Source organism: Falco peregrinus, chromosome 5, assembly GCF_023634155.1.
Source record: "Falco peregrinus isolate bFalPer1 chromosome 5, bFalPer1.pri, whole genome shotgun sequence".
In the NCBI taxonomy this organism is placed as follows: Eukaryota; Metazoa; Chordata; class Aves; order Falconiformes; family Falconidae; genus Falco; species Falco peregrinus.
The window spans coordinates 40,062,329-40,082,597 of NC_073725.1; the positions used below are offsets into that span (position 1 = coordinate 40,062,329).

Sequence of the window (20,269 nt, forward strand, 5' to 3'; positions counted from 1 at the left end):
AATTCAGCTGAAGAGGAGCTGGTAACTAATTAGAGGCAGGGGCTGGTGCCCCAGCAGAACTTAAGAAGTGCACGGATTTAAGTAATTAAGAGTTTTAAATGGAAAGGCAGGGGTGTTTAATGCAGCAGAAGATGGAGAAGCAACAGAAAGAAACAAAAGTAGGAAAGGAATACTGAGGATGATAAGCTGGAAACATGACCTATAAAACAGGTTTCAGAAGCAGGATAAAGAACCTTTGTCAAAACTGAAGGCTAGAAGTTTGTGGCAGCCAGCCTGTGAGATGAAGAGGGCTTTAGCTGCATGGAGGAAGAGGAAAAGCCACACTGGACAAGAAGGAGCTGCCAGATTTAAAGAGCCTGGACCTTTGTGAAAACAGGATACGACAATTCCCTCAGTATTTTTAAAAATAATACATGGAGTAAACACTAGAAAATGGGCCGTCCTGTGAAATTAGGAGGAAAAAAGCCCAGGTTACTGTATTAAATTTGTGATGGACACCAGGCATACCAACTGATTATGGTGCTCGTGACAGTCTCGTCAAGACAGTGCTGTGAAAACCCGAGGTGGCTGACCTATATGCCAAGTGAAAACACAAGTTATTTTAATGAAGTGTTTCTCTTACACACTAGCAAGAAACAAGTCACAGCAGAGAGCATCTGCATTAGATTTAATGGTGTCTTAGTTGGTTTCACTCCTGGTAGCCTGTGCTATCCAGAGTCCATTTCATCTGTTGCCTGAGCACTGCTGACCAGTACTGCACAGCAACAGTCCCCACTGGGATCCTGCTGCCTCTTGGAAGAATCTTTTAAAACATACAGCTCTCCATAGGTGATGACAGGAGAGGGTTCTGAACAAACATTGATGAGATGTGCTGGGTGGAGGGAGTGCTCTCAAAGGGCCGAGCAGTCTGTTAAAAACATGTACTTTTGAGGTACTAGAGCTGGAGGCAGGAGGCAAGTCAGAGAGGGGTGGGTGAGAAGACGACCTGAAGAGGAAGGCAGTGGACTGGGACCATTGGGCTGGACATGCAAAAGGAATTAACAGGGAAGCAGGTCAGGATCTGAGCAGAAGGAAGTCAGTCTGGCATAGGGAGGTAGACCTGTGAGTCACGACTGCAAAGCTGCTAGCCAGAACTGCACGGCAGCTTCAGAATTTGATACTAAGTCATCCTAGTACCTCACTGGCCTATCAATCAAATTAATTGTTGTTGGTGGTGTATTTGTAAAAATTTACAAGATATGTCTGCTTACATGAATAATGAATTTATCCCCCCAACACATGCAATATTACGACTTTTTTCAAAGTTTATAACTTTTGATTATTCATCTTACTGAGAATGTAAAGATCAAATTTTAAAACCACAGATTTCAAGCCTAGAATACATTCATGTCAGGTAACCTCAAGCTTGAAATTAAGTACCTAAACTCTTTTATCTAACTGATGAAAATAAGTAGGCAATTCAGGACTAATTCCCATTTTTGTTTCTGAGTTTATGTAAGAAAAATCCACCAGTCGCAAGGTACTCTAGCAGGACTTCATTTACTTGTAGAGAATTTTCCAGAATTCATATTTAATGTTTCTCCTTTATAAAGAGACACCTAATTAAAACTTGATAAAATGGACAGGACTTCTGGTATTATTCAGTTTAATACAGTAAGAGTTTAGAAAGTAAGTAATCCCACAGTACTTGATGAAGTATTAACAATATTTCTGAAATTCCTCTTGCAGTTATGGTCATCCAGAATGGATGTATCTTTTTTTTTTTTTTTTTTAAGATTTGTAAAAAGGGATGCACAATATAAGTAAGTGTGTATACTCAGGAAAAAATGTCCCTGAGGAGCAATTCACAAGACAAATTTCCTGCAAGGTAATTTCTTCTAGTGAAAGCTTGATTTGACAGGGCCCCTACTAAGAAAAATGTCTTGGAGAAAAAAAGTTTGTGTTACACAATCCTAAGGAAAGCCCCTGATAATTCCAGCTTCCTAAGGTCACAAAACAAGGCTCTCATAATTGCATGCCGTGCTCCAAGTATCCCAAAGGAGGTGACACTAAGTCCTCGTTCCTCCACCCCAATTAAATGAAACAAAATCTCTATTGCCTTAGACCCACCTTTTCACCCAGCTCCTCTGCTTCATAGACAGCTACTTTGCCATAGAAGAACCTTATATTTTATGAAAATTTAACACTATTTCTCAACCGCTAATGAGAACAAGAAGAGGAAACATGGAAAGCCAGTAAATCAGGATAACCCATGTCCTCAGAAAAAGCTCCTTAGTACTAAAGCAACAGCAGAGAAAAAAGACTAACAAGCGGAAGAGAAGGGAGTATGTTGTGGGCATTCTTTGAGATAAAATGGATTAGGAAGCAACAGACATAGATCTTCAAAGAACAGGAAAGTATTCTTAGCTGCAAACAGTCACCTGCATCCGAGTGAAGAAAAGAACTCCTCAGCAGTGATATACACCTCTTAGGTAACTTCTTATTTATTTACTCTATGGCAGAGATACTTCTGGTGCTGGGTCTCTCTAGATTGTTGATTGTTCTGGATTCTCAAAGCAGCAGCGCTGCAGTGCCCAACCATCACTACAAGCCAGACTCTTCTCCAGTGTGCTCCAAGGCACAGCAACCATGCAGACCTGCTGCTCTCAGGGTTCATTGGGTTCTGCTGCTCCAGATATTGTACAGGAATGGACATTTTCTCTCATTTAACCAAGTTCATTTTCAGGTGGTGGTGTCTAAATGTGCCTTTTTTTATTGTTTACTGGAAACTGGATGATTCCACTGCATCGCTATTTTTTTTTCATCTTTTTCACTGAAGAGTAGAGGTTGGCCTTGGAAAGTGATAGCCAGTGACCTAGCAGGGCTTTCTGTGGTGCAGTGTTGTCCAAAGATTATCTAACTTTTCAAACAGAGAATTCAGCTGTTGCGACTGATGGCCTGTGTTTGATGTCAACAAGAATGTTGGTCCCAGTAATGACAAACAGCTCAGGCTGCATCTAGCCACCTGTCCAGCTGAGCAGCTTTCATATTAAGTAAATGAGCACAGTTTTGTATCATAGATCTTCCAAAAATAACTTGAAGACTTGCTTTACTGTGTTCCAAATGAATTAAAAAGATACCCAGTAATTTGTTTCTTGCTGCAAGTCCCAATTCCCAAGTTATGCTCCTTGAAGCTTTAGTGTGCTCCTTCATTAAGTATATTTTTGTCTGTCTTAATTTGGCTGAAGTCATGTATCTGTATTTTAGAATAAGAGTTCATCAGCTGATGCAACTAGGAGACAAAAGGAAAAAATTAAGATCTCTTAAATCTGTTTGGTGTACTGAAAAGAACGTCAGGAAGGAAATTTGTTGTGAAAGTCATAGGCTTATGGCTCCTTTTATTCGCTTCCCATCCTAATCTAACGATGTATTCTTTCAAATTACAGTTCCCTCGTGATACTAATTTAAGAAAAGTAATAATCAATGCAATGATTACAACCAACACTGTAGAACAATTCCATCACAGGCAGGATCCAAGTCCATCGTAGAACTGTCTGATCACCAGGTTGGGTGGTGTGTAGCCCATGGGCATTAACCTCCTCTGACTGATGTGTGTATGTAAGTGTATTCGCAGCGTTTACACGTTCATGTTTTCCAAAGTTCAAAAATCTTCTCTTTTGAAAGAAAAAACTTTCCTCGTGAATTAAAACTAAACCGGCACCTTGTTTTTCTCCGAGCGGCCTAGCTCCTGGGCAGTTCGGCCAGGCCCTGCCGCCGCCCCGCTGCCCTGTGCGGCTGCACCCCGTCCCCCCCGCAGGCTGCACCGAGCCCCTGTGGCCACTCAACCCGCCGCCTGGGGAACCCTGCCCGCTTGAAATTAATACGCATACACCCCCCCAAGTGATTAATTTCAGCCAGCCGAAGGGCCTGCCCCAACGTACCACCTGGCTTTGCCCTCTGCCGCGGCTGACGCAGGGGAGAGGGAGAGGAAGGCCCAGCCAGGACATGTTGGTTACTAATGGGCATGCTAATAAACCTGGAATTGTTTAAGGCAAAACAATGTAGAAAGTGGCAAAAGGAGAACACTGTCTCAAGGTTAATACACAGTAAAACTTACCTTGAAGTGTAGGCAAGCAAAAGGAGCTGAAGGATTTCATCTATTGACCTTCTCCCCCCCTGCCCCCAATAGTTTCTAAATTCTTGATTTATTCTCTGAGGGAGAGGAATCTAGCGTTTCAGTTGCCAAATCCAGCAACACATGCCTGAAAGCATTACTGAATTTTTGTGTTCTTCCCAAGGAAAGCAAAGAGACTTCTATCTTCCCCCATCTAAATCTGACTTATAATACAAAGGATCTAGAAGTATTTTAAATGCCATGTGAATGTGAAAATAAGTGAGAGCCTAAATTCTTGTAATTCTTTGTGTTCTTTTTAATTCCTCTCTGAGAACAAGACTGATAACATACTGTATAGATAACATTTTTAATTTATTCATTATATTCCGATAATTTTTCATATAATTACATTAATAAACTGGGTGTAGTCCTTTGAAGTTCAATTTAGAAAGTACCATGTTATCTGCATGTAATAAACCTCATGTAACTATCCTCCCTCTTCTACTATCATGTCTAGTGACTACTATTAAAAGCTTTTTAAATATTCCTTTGCTCAGTTTAATAGGGATTTTTACAATGTCATTACACATTCTAATTGGGCGATTAGGGGTTTCATGCCACTTACAGAAATACAGAGTGAGTATCTGGAACTATTGGAAGTTATGTAGAAAGAAATGAGCTAAAAGGACAGTAACATTTTTACACACACAGAGAGAGACACACACAGACACACACAGACACAGAGTGATGAAATCCAGAGTTAAGAATTAGGCACGGCTGGCGCAGCATGCTGCAGCCCAGACCAAAGCCTCTGAACAAAGTGCAGCTGGTCTAAAAACCAACCCACTGGAAAAAGGATTCTCCAGATTTCTCTAGAAAGAGGGGTTTATACCATCCCTTACTCTTATTTCCATTGTGAGAGGCAAAACCCCCTTGTGCTAGAGGATTTTCTGCATCCGACCATTTTATTGCCAGTTTTGGATTATCGTCAGTCTGGGCAGCTTTGGCTAACCACCATATTCTAGATTTGATGAAGAGACTAGCTCAGCACCAGGATAGCCTTGAATACTCTCCTTTTTCAGTTTTGTGGCCCCATGTTTGAGTCTTAAACACCCTCTTAATATGACCTTTTAAAATATGATTTTCCTCACAGATGGCAATGGCAGTTACAAACCAATTCTGATAACAGGGAAATTGGAAATGAGGTTGGATCCTGATTACCTCAGAATAATTTGGCGATATGGGATGTATTTCCTCCTTAGAAGTCATAGTCCATCTGAACCTACTGACTCAAATTCATCATATTAACCTACACCCCATTTTAACCTTCTGTGAATCAACTTAATTTCAGTGACAGAGCTGAGCACTGAAATGAGGTGTGTTTCAGCAGAAGCAGGAGCTAATCACAGCATACGGCTAGTTATGACTTTAGTACCCCAGGATAGATGTTTAGTCTCTTTCTTTTAAAAAATATCTTTGTAAATGGTTTTATTCTGTGCTATTCAGGTATGAAGCTCCCACTACCATATGTGTAACAGCACATTAGGAAGTAAGAAATTAGTCCTGCTAGGGGATTTCTGAAAGTGCCTCCAATGCTATTAATGACTAAGGAGAAAAGTGCAAAGTGAAACTAAAATCTGTGGAAAGAGTGAGACATTTATTTTGATTACAGTGTCTGCTAGACTCCTTTGCCACCACGCTTGTGAGGCTACTTGCACACATTAGCTCTTTTGGCCTTAGTCTCCATCAGCTCAGCTCCTACATGCTCAGTGGTTTCCAGCATGGTCTCTGCAGTTGGCCTCACTGCTGAGCCTTCTGGTCACACACTCTTTGTATTTTAACCCTCCACAAAAATGGGACCTCTGATGTCAAACTACATAGGACCAGTGCTGACTTCCAGTTATTTAAAAGCAATGCTTCAGCCTCACTAGGTGCTTTAGAAACACATACCAGAAGCAGTGTTTACTGGACATATAATCACTCTTTTACACCAGGTAGTTCTGAACTGGATTTCTACACACTTCTCTGCATCTTTTCTCACCAATTGCTCATAAACGCAGTTGATGAAACCAAATAAATTCACACAATTTGCACAGCCTAGATAGATTACTATGAACCTTAAGCCCATAAACAAGGGGGGGGGGGGGGGGGGGAAGTAAGCTGCATATCATGAGGCAAGCTGCATGCCATGTTATATATGAAAAGAGTGCAGAAATATGCATGGCTTAGTCTTAAAAGAGGTCTCTCATCTCTGCGACATTCAGCTGTGAAACACCACGGAAAAGCAGAAGAGATGGAAGAGATGGAAAGTCACAACCTGTAGAAACTAGTGGCATATATATAAACAGAGATTAAATTCTTTAACATACATGTCAGAAAATTCCAGTTCAGCACAACTGAAAGGATTAGTTAAGTCTTAGAAAGTAAAAGCTGAAAAGATATCACAGTACATCATGACAGGGAAGATTTCTCAAGATCTGAAGCAAAATTCCAGAATACATGGGAGATAAGAGGTCCTTGCAGCAGCAGGAAGGACTTCAAATCTCTTAAGCAAGCAAGCAAATCAAGAGCTGACTATGGCCTCTTCAGGGATCTGCTTGGTAGAGTACCATGGGATAAAGCCCTGGAGGGAAGAGGGGCCCAAGAAAGCTGGTTAATATTCAAGGATCACCTCCTCCACGCTCAGGAGCGAGGCATCCCAACAAAGACAAAGTCAGGCAAAAATGTCAGGAGGCCTGCATGGGTGACCAAGGAGCTCCTGGACAAGGCCAGACACAAAAAGGAAGCCTACAGAGGGTGGCAGCAAGGACAGGGAGCCTGGGAGGAATACAGAGAAACTGTCCGAGCCGCCAGGGATCAGGTTAGGAAAGCTAAAGACCTGACAGAATTAAATCTGGCCAGGGACATCAGTGGCTTCAGAGAGGAATAGGAAGCAGCCTTAAAAATGCCAGACATTGTCTCCTGTGTCAGATCAAAGGTCCCTCTGGCCAGTAGTCCCCTTGCCTGCTGATATTTAGGAGGCCAACACTGCCATGCTGACATTTGGATTTTTGTAAAAACTTCCCTCAGACATCACCTTTGAGGGAAAGCTGTGACATAACTGAGACAATGAAGTCTAAAGCTCAGAAAGAAGTTGTCCCTCCTAATCCGCAGCATCTGATCTCCACTGGTGAATACTGAAGGATGGAAATACTTTTCCAGATCACAAGCTCTGGCAGGATCCCACTCTGCACATGGTATTGCACCTGTGTGGAGCCATGAGTGAGCTGTCTCTTCACCAGCTTGCCCAGAAATGCAAGCATGATAAAATGGTGCCATGCAGACACCCCTGTGCTTGCTCTTGTTTTGTAACTGCAATGAAAAAAGTGTAACTGTACCAGCAACCCGTGTCCCAAAAATGAGCTGAGGCAGAGGGAAGCCTTTGTCCTGCTGGCTCTGGCCATGTTCAAATAAAGCATCAAAGCACTTCACTGGTCTGTTGCAAATGTCAGCTCTGCCACAAAACATGCTTTTTGAAATAAGCTACCCAGCGCCTGTAAAGAAAATTAATTAGAATTTAGTGGCAAAAGGAATGGCTTTTTAGGGAGAAAATGCAAACGCTACAGCGTATTCCTCTCCTACCATCCCTGATCCACAATTTTATTACCAATGTCATGGAGTTCACGAAGCCCTTTTAGTATCTCTTTCACTAAAGATGACTATCTGTCCAGGCGTTTGTATAGTTCATTTTTGAACCTTCTGATACTCGCTCTCTCCATAGCCCTGCAGCAGCTAACTCCAGAAGGACTTTATCTGTTTTAAACTGATCTCCTACTAGTTTCATTGAGTGTGTCCTAATTCTGGTAACGTGGGATTACAGTTCTGTGCTTACCTTTTCCACTGCCTTATTTCTGTAAACCTCAGTCATCTCTCTCCTCTCACCCTCTCTCCCTCAAGTCTGAATTGCTCCAGCCCTTTAGGCTCTCCTCACAAAGCGAAAAGTTTAATGTAGCAACTGACACCCTTTATCACCTTCCTGACACTCAGTATTCTGTTAGGGGTTCTTTTGGCCACCGTATGATTTCAGAGAATTGTCAGCGACAACTCTCAGATCCTTCTCCTGAGCTGCAGGTGCCAGTTCCAAGTTCAGTGTCACACACGCATGGTATTTTTACTCAGCTACTTTACTTCACATTTGTCTATACTGAGGCTCATCTGCCCACCTACTCCATTTTGCGAGGTCTTGCCACAGACTTCTCCACAACTGGTCCTGCATTATCGTCAACAGACCTGGAAATCTCATTGCAGACCCTCTCCTCTAGGTCACCACCATGCTGAGTCCTAGCACCTATGCCTGGAACACCCTAAGGCTCATCTTTTCCGTTCTGAAAAATGATTTGCTCTCCATCCTTTAACAAGCTTTCAGACAAATTTGGTTCTTCAGTAGTATCTGGTGTGCAATATTGACAAAGACTTTTTGAAAATCCAGCCGTATCACACTCAATACATAAATTTTATGTGTGCTCACTAGCACCTTCCTAGAACCCAGGAGATCAGGGAGGCAGGATTTCCCCTTGCAGATGCTGCATTGATTCTTTTCCACACCAATCTCAATTGTCCAGTGCTTAACTGATCTGAATTCACTCTGTAGTGATCGAGATTAGTGGAACTTCAAGAACATACAGGAAGAAGATTGCAGCATTAAAGAAAACTTTGGTACTTCTGTAATACAATAGGCAAAATTGTCACCTTGGAGCTTACCACCTTGAAAAGCTGCAAACCCTGTTTTGCCAGGGCTGAGGACTTAAGAGGTCGTCTCGTTATAAGAAGTGCCAAGTTCATAAAAAGGAAAGAGAAGTAATGAAAAGAAGTAATGGGAGCTTGAAGGACTCTCCTTGAGGGCAACAGTGGTATGCGTGTGTGATGCCTGAATTGATGCATGGGAAATTAGTAACTAGGGCTGGTCTGAGAACACCAAGTGCCTGATTCTATTTCAAGCCAGGTGACAAGTAGGGGTATAAGGAAGGTTGCCCTTGAGATGCAGGTCAGAGACATAGTGAGCTCAGGAACTGTGACAGAAACTGCTATGAAAAAACACCTCAACTTGGGGTAATTAAACATTTCCTAATCCTTTTTGCTGTGCTGCTACTCGACAGCTCTTTGCACAGATTGTACTGAAGGTCAAGGTTAAAAAAAAAAAGAAAACCCCCTCATCTCTGGACCAACTGCAAATAACTTTATCTTTGTCCTGCATCTTACTTCATCATGTTAATACACAAACAGATTCAAGCTTACACGGTTCTCAAAGTGACTTTGCTTACTCTATTACCCATTTATCTGCCACACAAGCACTTGACTCAAAGTGACAGCTCAAAAGCTCTGCCCTCTATTACTTTTTCTTGTTTAGAAGCAATTGCTGTATCAGCAAGAGAAAAGTCACTCCATTTGATTAATAATACATACTGATGGTCGAGACATTCAGTCAGAAGGCTGATAAACTTGCTAAATTGCTGAAATCCACTGGCACTTTTCTCTAGGTCGAGACTTACCTTCTGCCCGCCCTTCCTGCTTTGTGGAAGCTCAGGTAAGACACCACTACATAGTTTCTCTGTAAACTGTGCAAGATAGGTCTGGAAAGTTTGTGGGTTTCAGCCTGACTTCCTACAAACATTTAGCCTGGCTATTGATAGAGCAAGCGAATCAACCTGGGAATGTCTGCTATAGCAATACAATGTAGCTGCCTGTTTTGATTTCTATTTAAGATGACAGGACATAACAAAATACAAAAGCAAATCTCATCAAAGACATGCAAAAGAAAACACCTTTTCCTGACCGCTGCTCTATGGTTTCCCCACTACCTATTCCCTTTTTGCCTCCCTTCACAACTTTTCCCATTCGTGGATGGTTTAGTTCATTCACTGTTTGCACATTGCCCAGCCTTCACCACTTCACCGTGGCTTAAAGCAGCCACGAAGAGCCAGAGTGGAACAAAGAATTTTGTTCTCCTATCTGACATTTAACATCAGTTGTAGGAACTCAGCATTAGAAAAGAAATCAGAAACTGTTTTTTTGATAACTACAGTGTGTTGTTAAGGACAAATGCACTTGAACTCGCACATAACCAGAGATACATGACAAGAAGACCTAAACATGAAGATGACATGGAGTTGACAAGATACAGCTCTGGGCTTGAGAGCCAATGCATGCTTTTAAACATTGAACCAATTGATACTCCCATGACAAATCCAAAGCCTTAATGATGCCACAAGAAGACTAAATGTGTTTGCTCAGCCAGAGATAGAGCACAAACCATGTGAAGCCATTAAAATAAACGAAGGATCTATAGGTTTTGGACTTGGCTTGAAGGCACCAGAATCGTGACCCTTTCTTTTAAGTTTTGGGTGAAGCAGCATTTGGGGAATGGTCTCAGCAGATTCTGTCAAGAGTCACCACGCAGAAACCCAGCTTTAGGAATATTCAGAAATGATGATACTTCAGTCACAAAATGCCACTCTCTTACCTACTTTGACAAGCACTCCCTCCTCTCTGTCCTCCAAGCGGCTGTTCTAGGACCAGGCCAACAGAACAGATAAATCAGTCAATCAACAACAGACTGGGCCCTCCTGTCTTCGGAAAGATGAGAGCACAGGTGAGCCTTGAAAAGCCTCCACCCACATCACCTCCCTGGTTCACATTTCGAAGCGCAGGGCAGTCAGAGATGCTGCCCAATTAGAGCCCCAAAACCAAAGGTGAGCAAGCCCAGACGGGCAGGAACTGGGGGCACAGCCACAGGCAATTGCTGCCAGCTTCACCATCCCCCCCAGACTGCTGACTTCCCCACTCCTGCCCTGAACATCTCCCCATCATTTCCCCTCAAAGTGTCTTTTTTACCTTTACTGTGTTGCTGTTTGGCCCCCCGGTACTCAGGAGGAGGGGAAGAAGAGCATGCTAGCTGATTCTCTCCCATTTCTTTCTGGACCAACTAAAAATCTACAGAACTGCATGTTCAGCCACTCCTCAGGCACGTACTTAGTGTAATAAGAAACTACAGTTTGGCACACTGATTTTTTTAAAGGATAGATGATAAAACTATGTATGGGAGTCTGAAACAAATACTGTAAGAAAAAAACCCACCACCAAATAAACAGAAAATTGACTCTTTTTCAGACTTACTTCTATATGCCTACTTAATACTCAAATAACAATCATGCAAGACATGGTGCAGACAACTTAATGGACTCATCAAATGCAAGATTTGAGAATTGGCAAAAGGTATGTTCCTGTATTAAGTTACAACAGTATGCTTCAACCTACTAAAATTCTCTTTACGTAAATAAATTACACTTAGCAACATTACTCTTAAAGCTGACCCACTTGAGTTTTCAGTACTGGAAATTCTGTTCTGTGCAAAGATAAAACACACATTTTAACTTCTTCATTTATGAGATTGCTCTTCTTTTCTGATAGTAGTACCTTCACTACTAAAATCAACAAGCAAACCTCACAAAAGTTTACTAAAATACTTTTTTACCTTCAATACTAAAATCAACAAGCAAACTTCACATAAAGACAGAGGAAAGAGAGACTAGAGTGTGAATGTAAGGGAGGTCTGAGATGATTAGCAGAGATATTATAGCTCTATATAATATAGATATTATAGATAAGAGATATTATTGCTCTCCAGCTTAGGTTATGCTGGTTCCCTACTTTCATTTGGTTTATTTGTTCTATCCCTTCTATCTCTTTTGTTGAAAAAGTGTGCAGGAGGGGCAGCTCCTACTGAAAACGATAAATCCTTTAGTCTGCACACCTGAAAAATAAAGATACAATGTCACCTCTTTCTACAGCTGTTTTCCCAATTACCTGTAGCTACACTGAAGCACAAAGACCAGCAACCTTTCCTTTTTTTTTGATAAGCCAACTCCAGCGTTTCTATAAAAATAAGAAATTCTGACACATAGGAAAGCAAAGAAGCCTGCAATTAATGTATGGAAATAAGGATATTTTCCATTCAACTAATTGCTCCAATGAACACAGCAAAGAAAGGTTAAATAATTTGAAGTCTGAAGATTGTTTAGGGATTTTTGCGTTTTCCATTAAGCTTTAAGGCTCCTGTCCACAGTAGTCTCATTAAACTAGCAGTTTCATCTTTAACCGTGTAAGCAAAATTACATATTATTAGATGTCTACCTTGACTTTTTGCATAAATTACAGCCTACACTATGAAGTTAATGGTTAGTATATGGCAAGTCTGGTTAAGATAAATTTGACCATAGTTGGTACCTTTTGATGCCCACAACTGTAGCTTAGTAATGACAAGTTAACAAGATGCACAAGATTGCATGGATTTCACTCAACCTTCTCTTTAAATGCAGCACCCATTCCATATTCCCAAAATATTTTGGTTCCCCAAGTACTTCACCAGCTTTGAAATTGTAAGAAAGGTTATCCCTCCTCCCCCTTTTGTTAGAATACATGACAGCCCTTCAAATTCTGTAACAGGTGCTGAAGAAAAACGCTTTTCTATCAAGTCAGGGATGTCACCACTTGGGTTGTGAGACAGCAGGCAGACCTTCATCGTCTCTGCAAAAGTTACCTCCAGGGAACACCATCAGCGTGTTTTATTTCTACACTATCAACCCACTCTTATCACAGACCATCACTCCTCAAAGACAGCCATTTGAAAAATACTTCAGACTTGACAATAGCTGACAGATGAAGAAATACATGAAATTAAATGCAGTGCCAAATAATAAAGTGCTAAATAAGAGTCAAGAAAAAAAGAAAAAAAAGGAAAGCTGGACCATTTTTCTATCAACAGGAATTACAACACAGACTCAGGAACTAGGAAATATGTTTTAATACAGATTTCTGAGAAAGAGGTAAAAATACTGAAAGAATGGAAGCGAACACTGTACCAGAGAAAGGTTCTCTGGCACTGGAATGAACTGCAATTCACCTCATCACACCTACGAGGTGTAAAGATTTTATTCTGCGAGAAAAACAGCAGAAGCAAAAGTGCACCCTTTCTGTTCTCCCAAACTCATACTTGATCCCTTCTTTTAAACCAAATCAATTTAAAATTGTATGGAACAACAGACACAGAACAAAATTAAATGTTTATTTTAGAAACACTGATAAAAACATGAACATCTTCAATACTGTACATGTGTTTAATGCACAACATACAGCAAGGGAGGTTACTTAAAGTATACAGAATAAATGGGAACTTTTATTACACTGGGGGTGGAAGAATAACTCTTTGCTTGTTGCATCATATTGGTAAGCTATTAAGAACACTCAGTGAAAAGACAAGAAATAAATCTTGTTATGGAAATACCAAAAGAAGAAGAAAAGGTTAAAAAATACTGCATTCTTTATGGTACTGGTCTGGAGGTAACTTCCTCCATAGCAGCCCATAATAGTACTGCACTTTGGATTTGTAGCTAGAACAGTGCTGATAACACACCAGTGCTTTGGCTTTTGCTGACCATTGCTTGTGGAGCATCAAGGTTTCATTTTTGCCACTCTTCCCCCTCCAGCAAGCAGGCCAGGGCAGGCAAGAAGCCAAGAGGGGACACAGTTGGGACAGCTGGCCAGAACTGACCAAAGGGATATTCCAAGCTGTACAGCATCACACTCAGCAACAAAAACTGAGGGGAGGGTAGAAGTCTACTTCTGGGAGGTGGTTGATTGCCTTTGCATGACTTGTTCCCCCGACCCTCCTTTTCCCTCACTTATTAAACTGTCTTTAAACTTGACTCAAGAGTTTTCTTGCTTGTGCTGTTCCCATTCTCTCCCTCATCCCACTGTAGGGAGGCAGGGTACAAGCAGCTAGGGTCAACATTGGTGAACTTGGCATTTTTTTTTTTCTTTTTCCATTAAGCTTACATAGGAAGTGTTCACAGTCAGATGTACCTAAACTTAAGAAACATCAGTCTATGCTTATTTCAAGAATGAACTCCTTCCAGTTTTGCTAACTGAAGTAATTTCTTTTCCACATCAGTGATATATCCAAAGTACATACCCATATATTTCCACAACCGAGTTCTAATTTTCAAAGTTAAATACACTACCCTCTCTCAATCCTCAGACATGACACTCTTGAAGACCTTTCTTTTACCCAGAGGGGAAAAATCCGCTCCACCTAGTTCTCACTTTATGGTAGTACGTAAGAATGTGACTGATGTATTTTCTCATCAATACCAACCTCAGATATTTCTGCTGTGGGAAGTCGTGCTTCCATGTTGCCTTTATAAAAAACCAAAAGATACAGTAAGGAAAAATCTTTATTTAGGAACATGTAAACAACTGTTTTAAGTGGCAGTTAAGACTGAATTCAGACACATGATTGTAACTACTACCATCTACATCAAGTAATGAAATACAGTTTTAAGAGGAGTAAAGACAGTATTTTTCACATTTAATGTTGCTTTAAAAAAATATCAGCAAACATTTCAAAAGCACTTATAAAAAAATTAGCTCTATATAGGTTGAAGATAGAAACATACATTTCATGAAGTCTTTATCCACACCTAGTTTTACAACCAGGCAAAAGAATCAAAAACCTTTTGGGGAAAAAAAACCAAAACACCAAGAGAGCCCAAAGGGCAAATGAAAACAAACTATCTTCCACTAGAGCTGGAACTCCAGAATACAGGAAGGTGCTCAGCTTTATTCATTCTCAAATCTGCTGTATGGATTATCGGAATCCTGGAGAAGACCTGTAAAACAGAACAGGACTGCATTTATCATTTTCTTACCAGTACTACATAAAAATCTTGAGTTGTTGACAACCCTACTGTAATAGGTACTCCATATAAGAAAACCAAAAGGCAATTCTTGTCCTATCATAGTTGCTCTATTACCCAAACTCTCAAGTATAATAATAAATTTAAAGTGTTCTTAAGCACTCTTATTTCTCAGACTATAATCACAAACAGGTATTTTGTGCATTAGCAGGAGGAGAACATTTCTCTGCAAAAAATTCCTATGGAAAAGACATTTCTCATTTGTGAGGTATACTCCACAAAATCCATTTGTGAGACAGTTAATTCTACAAAAATCTACGTGTAGAGATTGCTCAGGAAGAACAGATTCAGACTGGCCAGTGCATAAATTCAAGTCACTGTAAGATCATCCTCCTTTTAAAATGTTAGATGCTGCTACTTTGACTTAAGTTCTACTTCAATTATAGACTACCAGCTGTCACATTCAGCCACTTACAGCATTTCTGCAATAGGACAATGATATCCAAGAACAAACGAATATCACTTCCACATGCACTAAAACCTCCAGGGACCACAACAAGAGCATCACTTAATTCAGGTTGCAGTATGTTTTCATGAAGTTTTTTAATGACTTTATCAGAATACTGTTACTGAAAGCACTGCAAAGCCATCCAATTATGCTGAGTGTTTGGATATGCCATCCAACCAACATCTTCTGTAAGGATTAGTCATTGAGCAATTGCTGTTCCACACAGCAATTATTTCACCAGATTTCAGCCAGGAAAATGTGCATACTGAAAATAAAGAAGTCCCATAAGAGTCCAGAGGCTGACTTTTGTGAAAGAACAGTAACACTACTGCTACCTGTTCTACCAAGATTTTTGTACTGATGTCTGCAAGCCCAGACTCTTCTCTAGCTCATTTCTTTAGGGCATTGGAGACAGAAGGCACCTAAACCAAACAACCCCAATTCCAAATGTTCAGATTCACAACAGTGGAAGTGTAAGATTACACCTGTCACTGCCCAATCTTATAGAACTCCTCTCAGACCTTTTCATACCATACATACCTTTTGCATGTGCACCTGCACACAGATGTTGACCATTCAGTGTTCTATCTGCAAGTCAAAAGCTAGCGGCATTGAGCGCAAACTATACTATTGCCTACTTCGTTGCAGTTGTTGCACTTCTTTTGAACTGCCAGGTTATTTTAAGATGTCAATCAAGAAGCACAACTGCTTACTGCTGATTATTGTATCAGTAGCTGCAACTACCTACCTACCTGATAGGGAACAGCAAATATTAAGGAATAAATATGAGAAATCCTGTAACTCCTCAGATTTACAAGATTACAAGCAGTCAATTTGTAGAATGTTAAAATCAAAAACCAGCCCTCATATGTAACGGCCCTTACTTGTCAAAGAAGGATTAAGCCAGTCACATTCATAAAGCTTCAGTCCGGTAACATCAAATACAGTTTGTTTACCTGGTATAGTACCTTGCATCAAAAGTACTACCCCTTTCTGTAACTGCTTTTAAAAATAATCTTTTGAACATCTGTGCAATAAGAATATGGTTAAATGACAGCATTGTCAATAATTACCTGTCTACAATGTTTTGAGACCTTGAAATTTTTTGTATTTTTAAATTTCTAGAAAGCAGTTACTACTTCTCAAACTTTAATCTTACCTTTCATGTGTTTAAACAAGGATTTTTAGTGTCCATTAGTCTAGCTGACAAGCTATATAAAGCTTATAAAAAAAGCTCTTATCCTTGGCCTATTATTCAATCTTTAGTGCCTTCAGATAACATTCCTGTGTTAATACCCCAACCCAAATACAGAGAAGAAACATTTATTTTATTTCCAGACCACCCCCACCGCCTCCCTTTCTCCAGAGTTAATACTTTGGCAGCTAGATCTATGGATCCTAATGTATCTAGCTACCTGAAAGACAACCGAGTAGTCCAATTCTCAAAATTTTTTGCACTATTTGTGTTTTACCCCTTCCAAATACAAAACACATCTACACAACATTTACAGAAAATTAGCAAGAGTAGTAGAAATTATTTTGATTACATATATTTATATGTAATAAAAATTAGAAGTAACATATTTTTATTACAATTAGCATTGCACAAACTCCCTGCACTCATTAAGTCCCACTTAGAAATCAAGGCGTCAAATGTAAAAAAGTTTTCCGGAAGTGACAAAAGGTGGTACTAGATTCCCTGACAAAATTAGCTTAGGTTGCATGCTACTCCCTCTACAGCCTGGCAAGTGCTTATTACGCCTTTCTTACATTTTATCCAAGATACATACCTGATACTTCATAGGTCTGAAAGCAGCACAGTAAAAACACTGTTCTCTTACCACTTAAACAGCTGAAATCCAATGGAAACTATGCTCTACATCAGTAGTGCCAATTTAAAATTAATCAGATGATGATGTAAGGTTCCCAATAAACTTTTCCTGTACTACTCTGAGGCACAAATATACTTTTATCTGCACCTGCCCCAAAATACTCAGTCAAAAGCCCTTTTAGATAACTAGTCCTCATATTTCACGTGAATGTGCCACTTTTACTCATTATTGCAGATGCCATTCCTGCTTTAATTTTACTGGATTATATTTAGGACTGAATAGGTATAATTACCCACAATCAGGCATTAGTATGTGTAACTTCAAGTTCTCTGATCTGTTTTATTGTACAATACTGGCACTAAACAGGCATTAAGAATTATGGGTCAATCCAGTGTGAGTATTAGTGGTCATAATTTCAGAAATTGAGCTCCCAGGAAAGAAGGTACTCCAGAAGAAATGGCAAGCCCTCCTTCCAAATGAGGATAACCACAGATTTTACAATATCCAATAGTCCTTGCTCTCAAATCTGCATCCAGTGTTTAAATTTCTTTTATCCTCAGCATTCTAAGTACATCGTAAGATTATATCAAGTGAGAGGAAGGTGACAGCAGCTCATCACTCGCACCAATTCTTACTGAAGAAGTTGTATCAGGCTCCAGTAAGTGGACAAAAAGCAATCCAGACACACATACAAAAAAAAGGCACATGACAAAAGAGCTCCTGTCAGCTGCCACAGCTGCTTCTAGCAGCGGCACTCAAAGAGGAGCCACAAGCCTATGCTAATTGGATACCATGTCTGGTTCAACTACAGCTCATGTGCTGCCTTCAACCAGACATGAGAGCTCTCTCAACTGTTTCCCATTTGACATGAGAGTGACTACCCAACTTGTAATTTACACTTACAGGTTCAGAAAAGTTAGATGATTGTAGCTTCAGGAGTCTTGTTTGCAATAAAGTCCATTATATGTTACTGCTGAACTTCAATATTGACATACTGAACACTTACAAGAAATTTTAACGTCTTACTTCTATTTACCTGCATTCTGAGGTTAATATTTGACCTACTCAGCAGTATTTAAGAAACACTAAAAAAATTTTGAAAGGTACAGTGGTCAAGTATCTTTCATCAGCTTGTATGAAGTAATGAGTCCTCCTAATATGTAGGAAATGAAACAACTGTAAGAAATTAATAGCTCTTCCCAGCAGATTCATTTATATTACATACTATGCTAACTATGCAGCTTCTCAAGTAATTTAGATCTGACTCTCATCACATATCAGTACTGCCCAAAAATAGAATTAACAAGTGAAATATTTACAAAAGACTGTATATGCTGCAAAAAAACCTCAACTAGTTTGCTGCATGTCTTCACCCCTCATGACACTTCTCCTTATTTTTAACCCCCAGATTAACAACCCTATTCTTAACAAACTAAATAGCTTTAACTGTATAGCGATACAATGTTTCCCTGCTTTGCATTTGGAACACTAAAGAAGGTCAAGACAAAATATCTTGAACAGAAGAAAAACTTACTGTAACAAAATACTGAATATAAAAATCAACGCCTGACATAAAATAAAGGCAATAGGATTACATATCTTTAAATAAGTTGATCAAAACCTTTGCAGAACCGAAGCAAGTGGCGTGGAAGTCCAAAACCATGAAAGGCAGTAATTTTGTAAAAATGGAGAGAAAGAATCCTTCCACTAATACCAAGCAAAATCCTGAAATAAATAACAAAGCAGCTTCTCGCTAATGCTATATTGAGCATACAATAGCAGCAAATGCAGCAGCAATTAAATTGTAGTTCCTTTGTATACTACACAAGCTGCGAAGTACTCTGATTTCTACTTTAAAATTTTCTAACAGTCAACATGTAATTTGTGTAATCACATTGCATTCATATATGTGAGCAATTGAAAAATACTATCAAATTGTGCAACAAAGAAACAATTCAAAGTGTGTATTCCTGGTTGCTAAAGCTCTCTATTGCTTCCAATGCTCCCAAAGGACTGTGGCTAGAGTGACACCTGCAATGCATTATAAATGTGTAATTACCATTTAAATGGGGTAAGGAAAGCTGGTGGGTGAAATGGGAAAAGGCATTCCCTTCAAGCCAACCAAATACTGAAATTTCAGGCATGTTCATCTTAATCTACAGAGTCAGGTTAACAAAATCATTGTCATTCTGCCACTCGTCCATGTCTACTTAACTGAGAATCCTCTCTGCAGTGCGTAAGAGCAAAATAATCTAGTTTCTCTGTAATTATTTGCAGCAGTTTATTAGATTATGCTTAATATGCTAACATACGTATTTACTAGACAGTGAGAAATGATGACAGATAATCCAAGGCTAAAGCAAGATTTAATCTATTATGTCCCACTGAATTATTTTGACTATCATTGTCTGCATGTTATCAGAATATGTTACATACATCAGCAATAATATTTGGGGATTTCAGAATTTATATATATCGTCCTTCAGTTTTCCTCACTTAGGTACATCCTTTCAGGATGTGCCAACTATTCATGTAGGAGTTTTGGACAGAAATGAATTCTGAGAATCCAGGCCTCAAATAAATATATCTGATTATATAAATTATTATTGTATATGCAATAAAGCAAACCTGTCAACAAGTAAATTTTATATAGAACTTTGCTATTGAAATTTAAGTTTTATAGTTGAATTACAATCTTTTGCAGGTAAACTGCATTGCAAAACGTAACTGCAGGAAGAAATTAATATGCCTGACTCTTTGTAAGGTACACTGTCCATTAACACAATGAATGTATGAACTTGTTTCCAAGTCATTGATAGACTAACAAGCTTCAAGGCGGCAAAAATGACACAAGCTCTCATGTCATAGTATAGCTACAAGCAAGATTTGTTGAATTTGGTGTAGGTATTCAGAGGCACAGACTTGTACAGTTTACTCTTCAAGGAACTCAAGTACTTCAACAAAGCATTCTGCTAAGATCTGAAAGTTAAGCACTGAAGACAGAATTGTCTTCACTAAAACACAGGACCATCCAGAAACAAGTGAACTAGTTTCACAAGCAGAATGTAACTGCACACAGCCTTTTGAAACACCACTTAACCCCAAC

The 20,269-nt window shown here is 39.7% G+C and overlaps 1 protein-coding gene across 1 annotated transcript in view; it reads right to left on the reverse strand.

Moving 5' to 3' along the window:
- Window positions 1-13,172: 13,172 nt before the first annotated feature.
- LOC106113026 (pituitary tumor-transforming gene 1 protein-interacting protein-like) overlaps window positions 13,173-20,269 on the reverse strand; it is a 34,402-nt gene continuing 27,305 nt past the window's right edge. Inside the window, exon 8 of the mRNA XM_055803802.1 lies at window positions 13,173-14,796. Coding sequence (XP_055659777.1) covers window positions 14,747-14,796 — 50 coding nt within the window. The 3' untranslated portion in view covers window positions 13,173-14,746. The remainder of the gene's footprint in view (window positions 14,797-20,269) is intronic.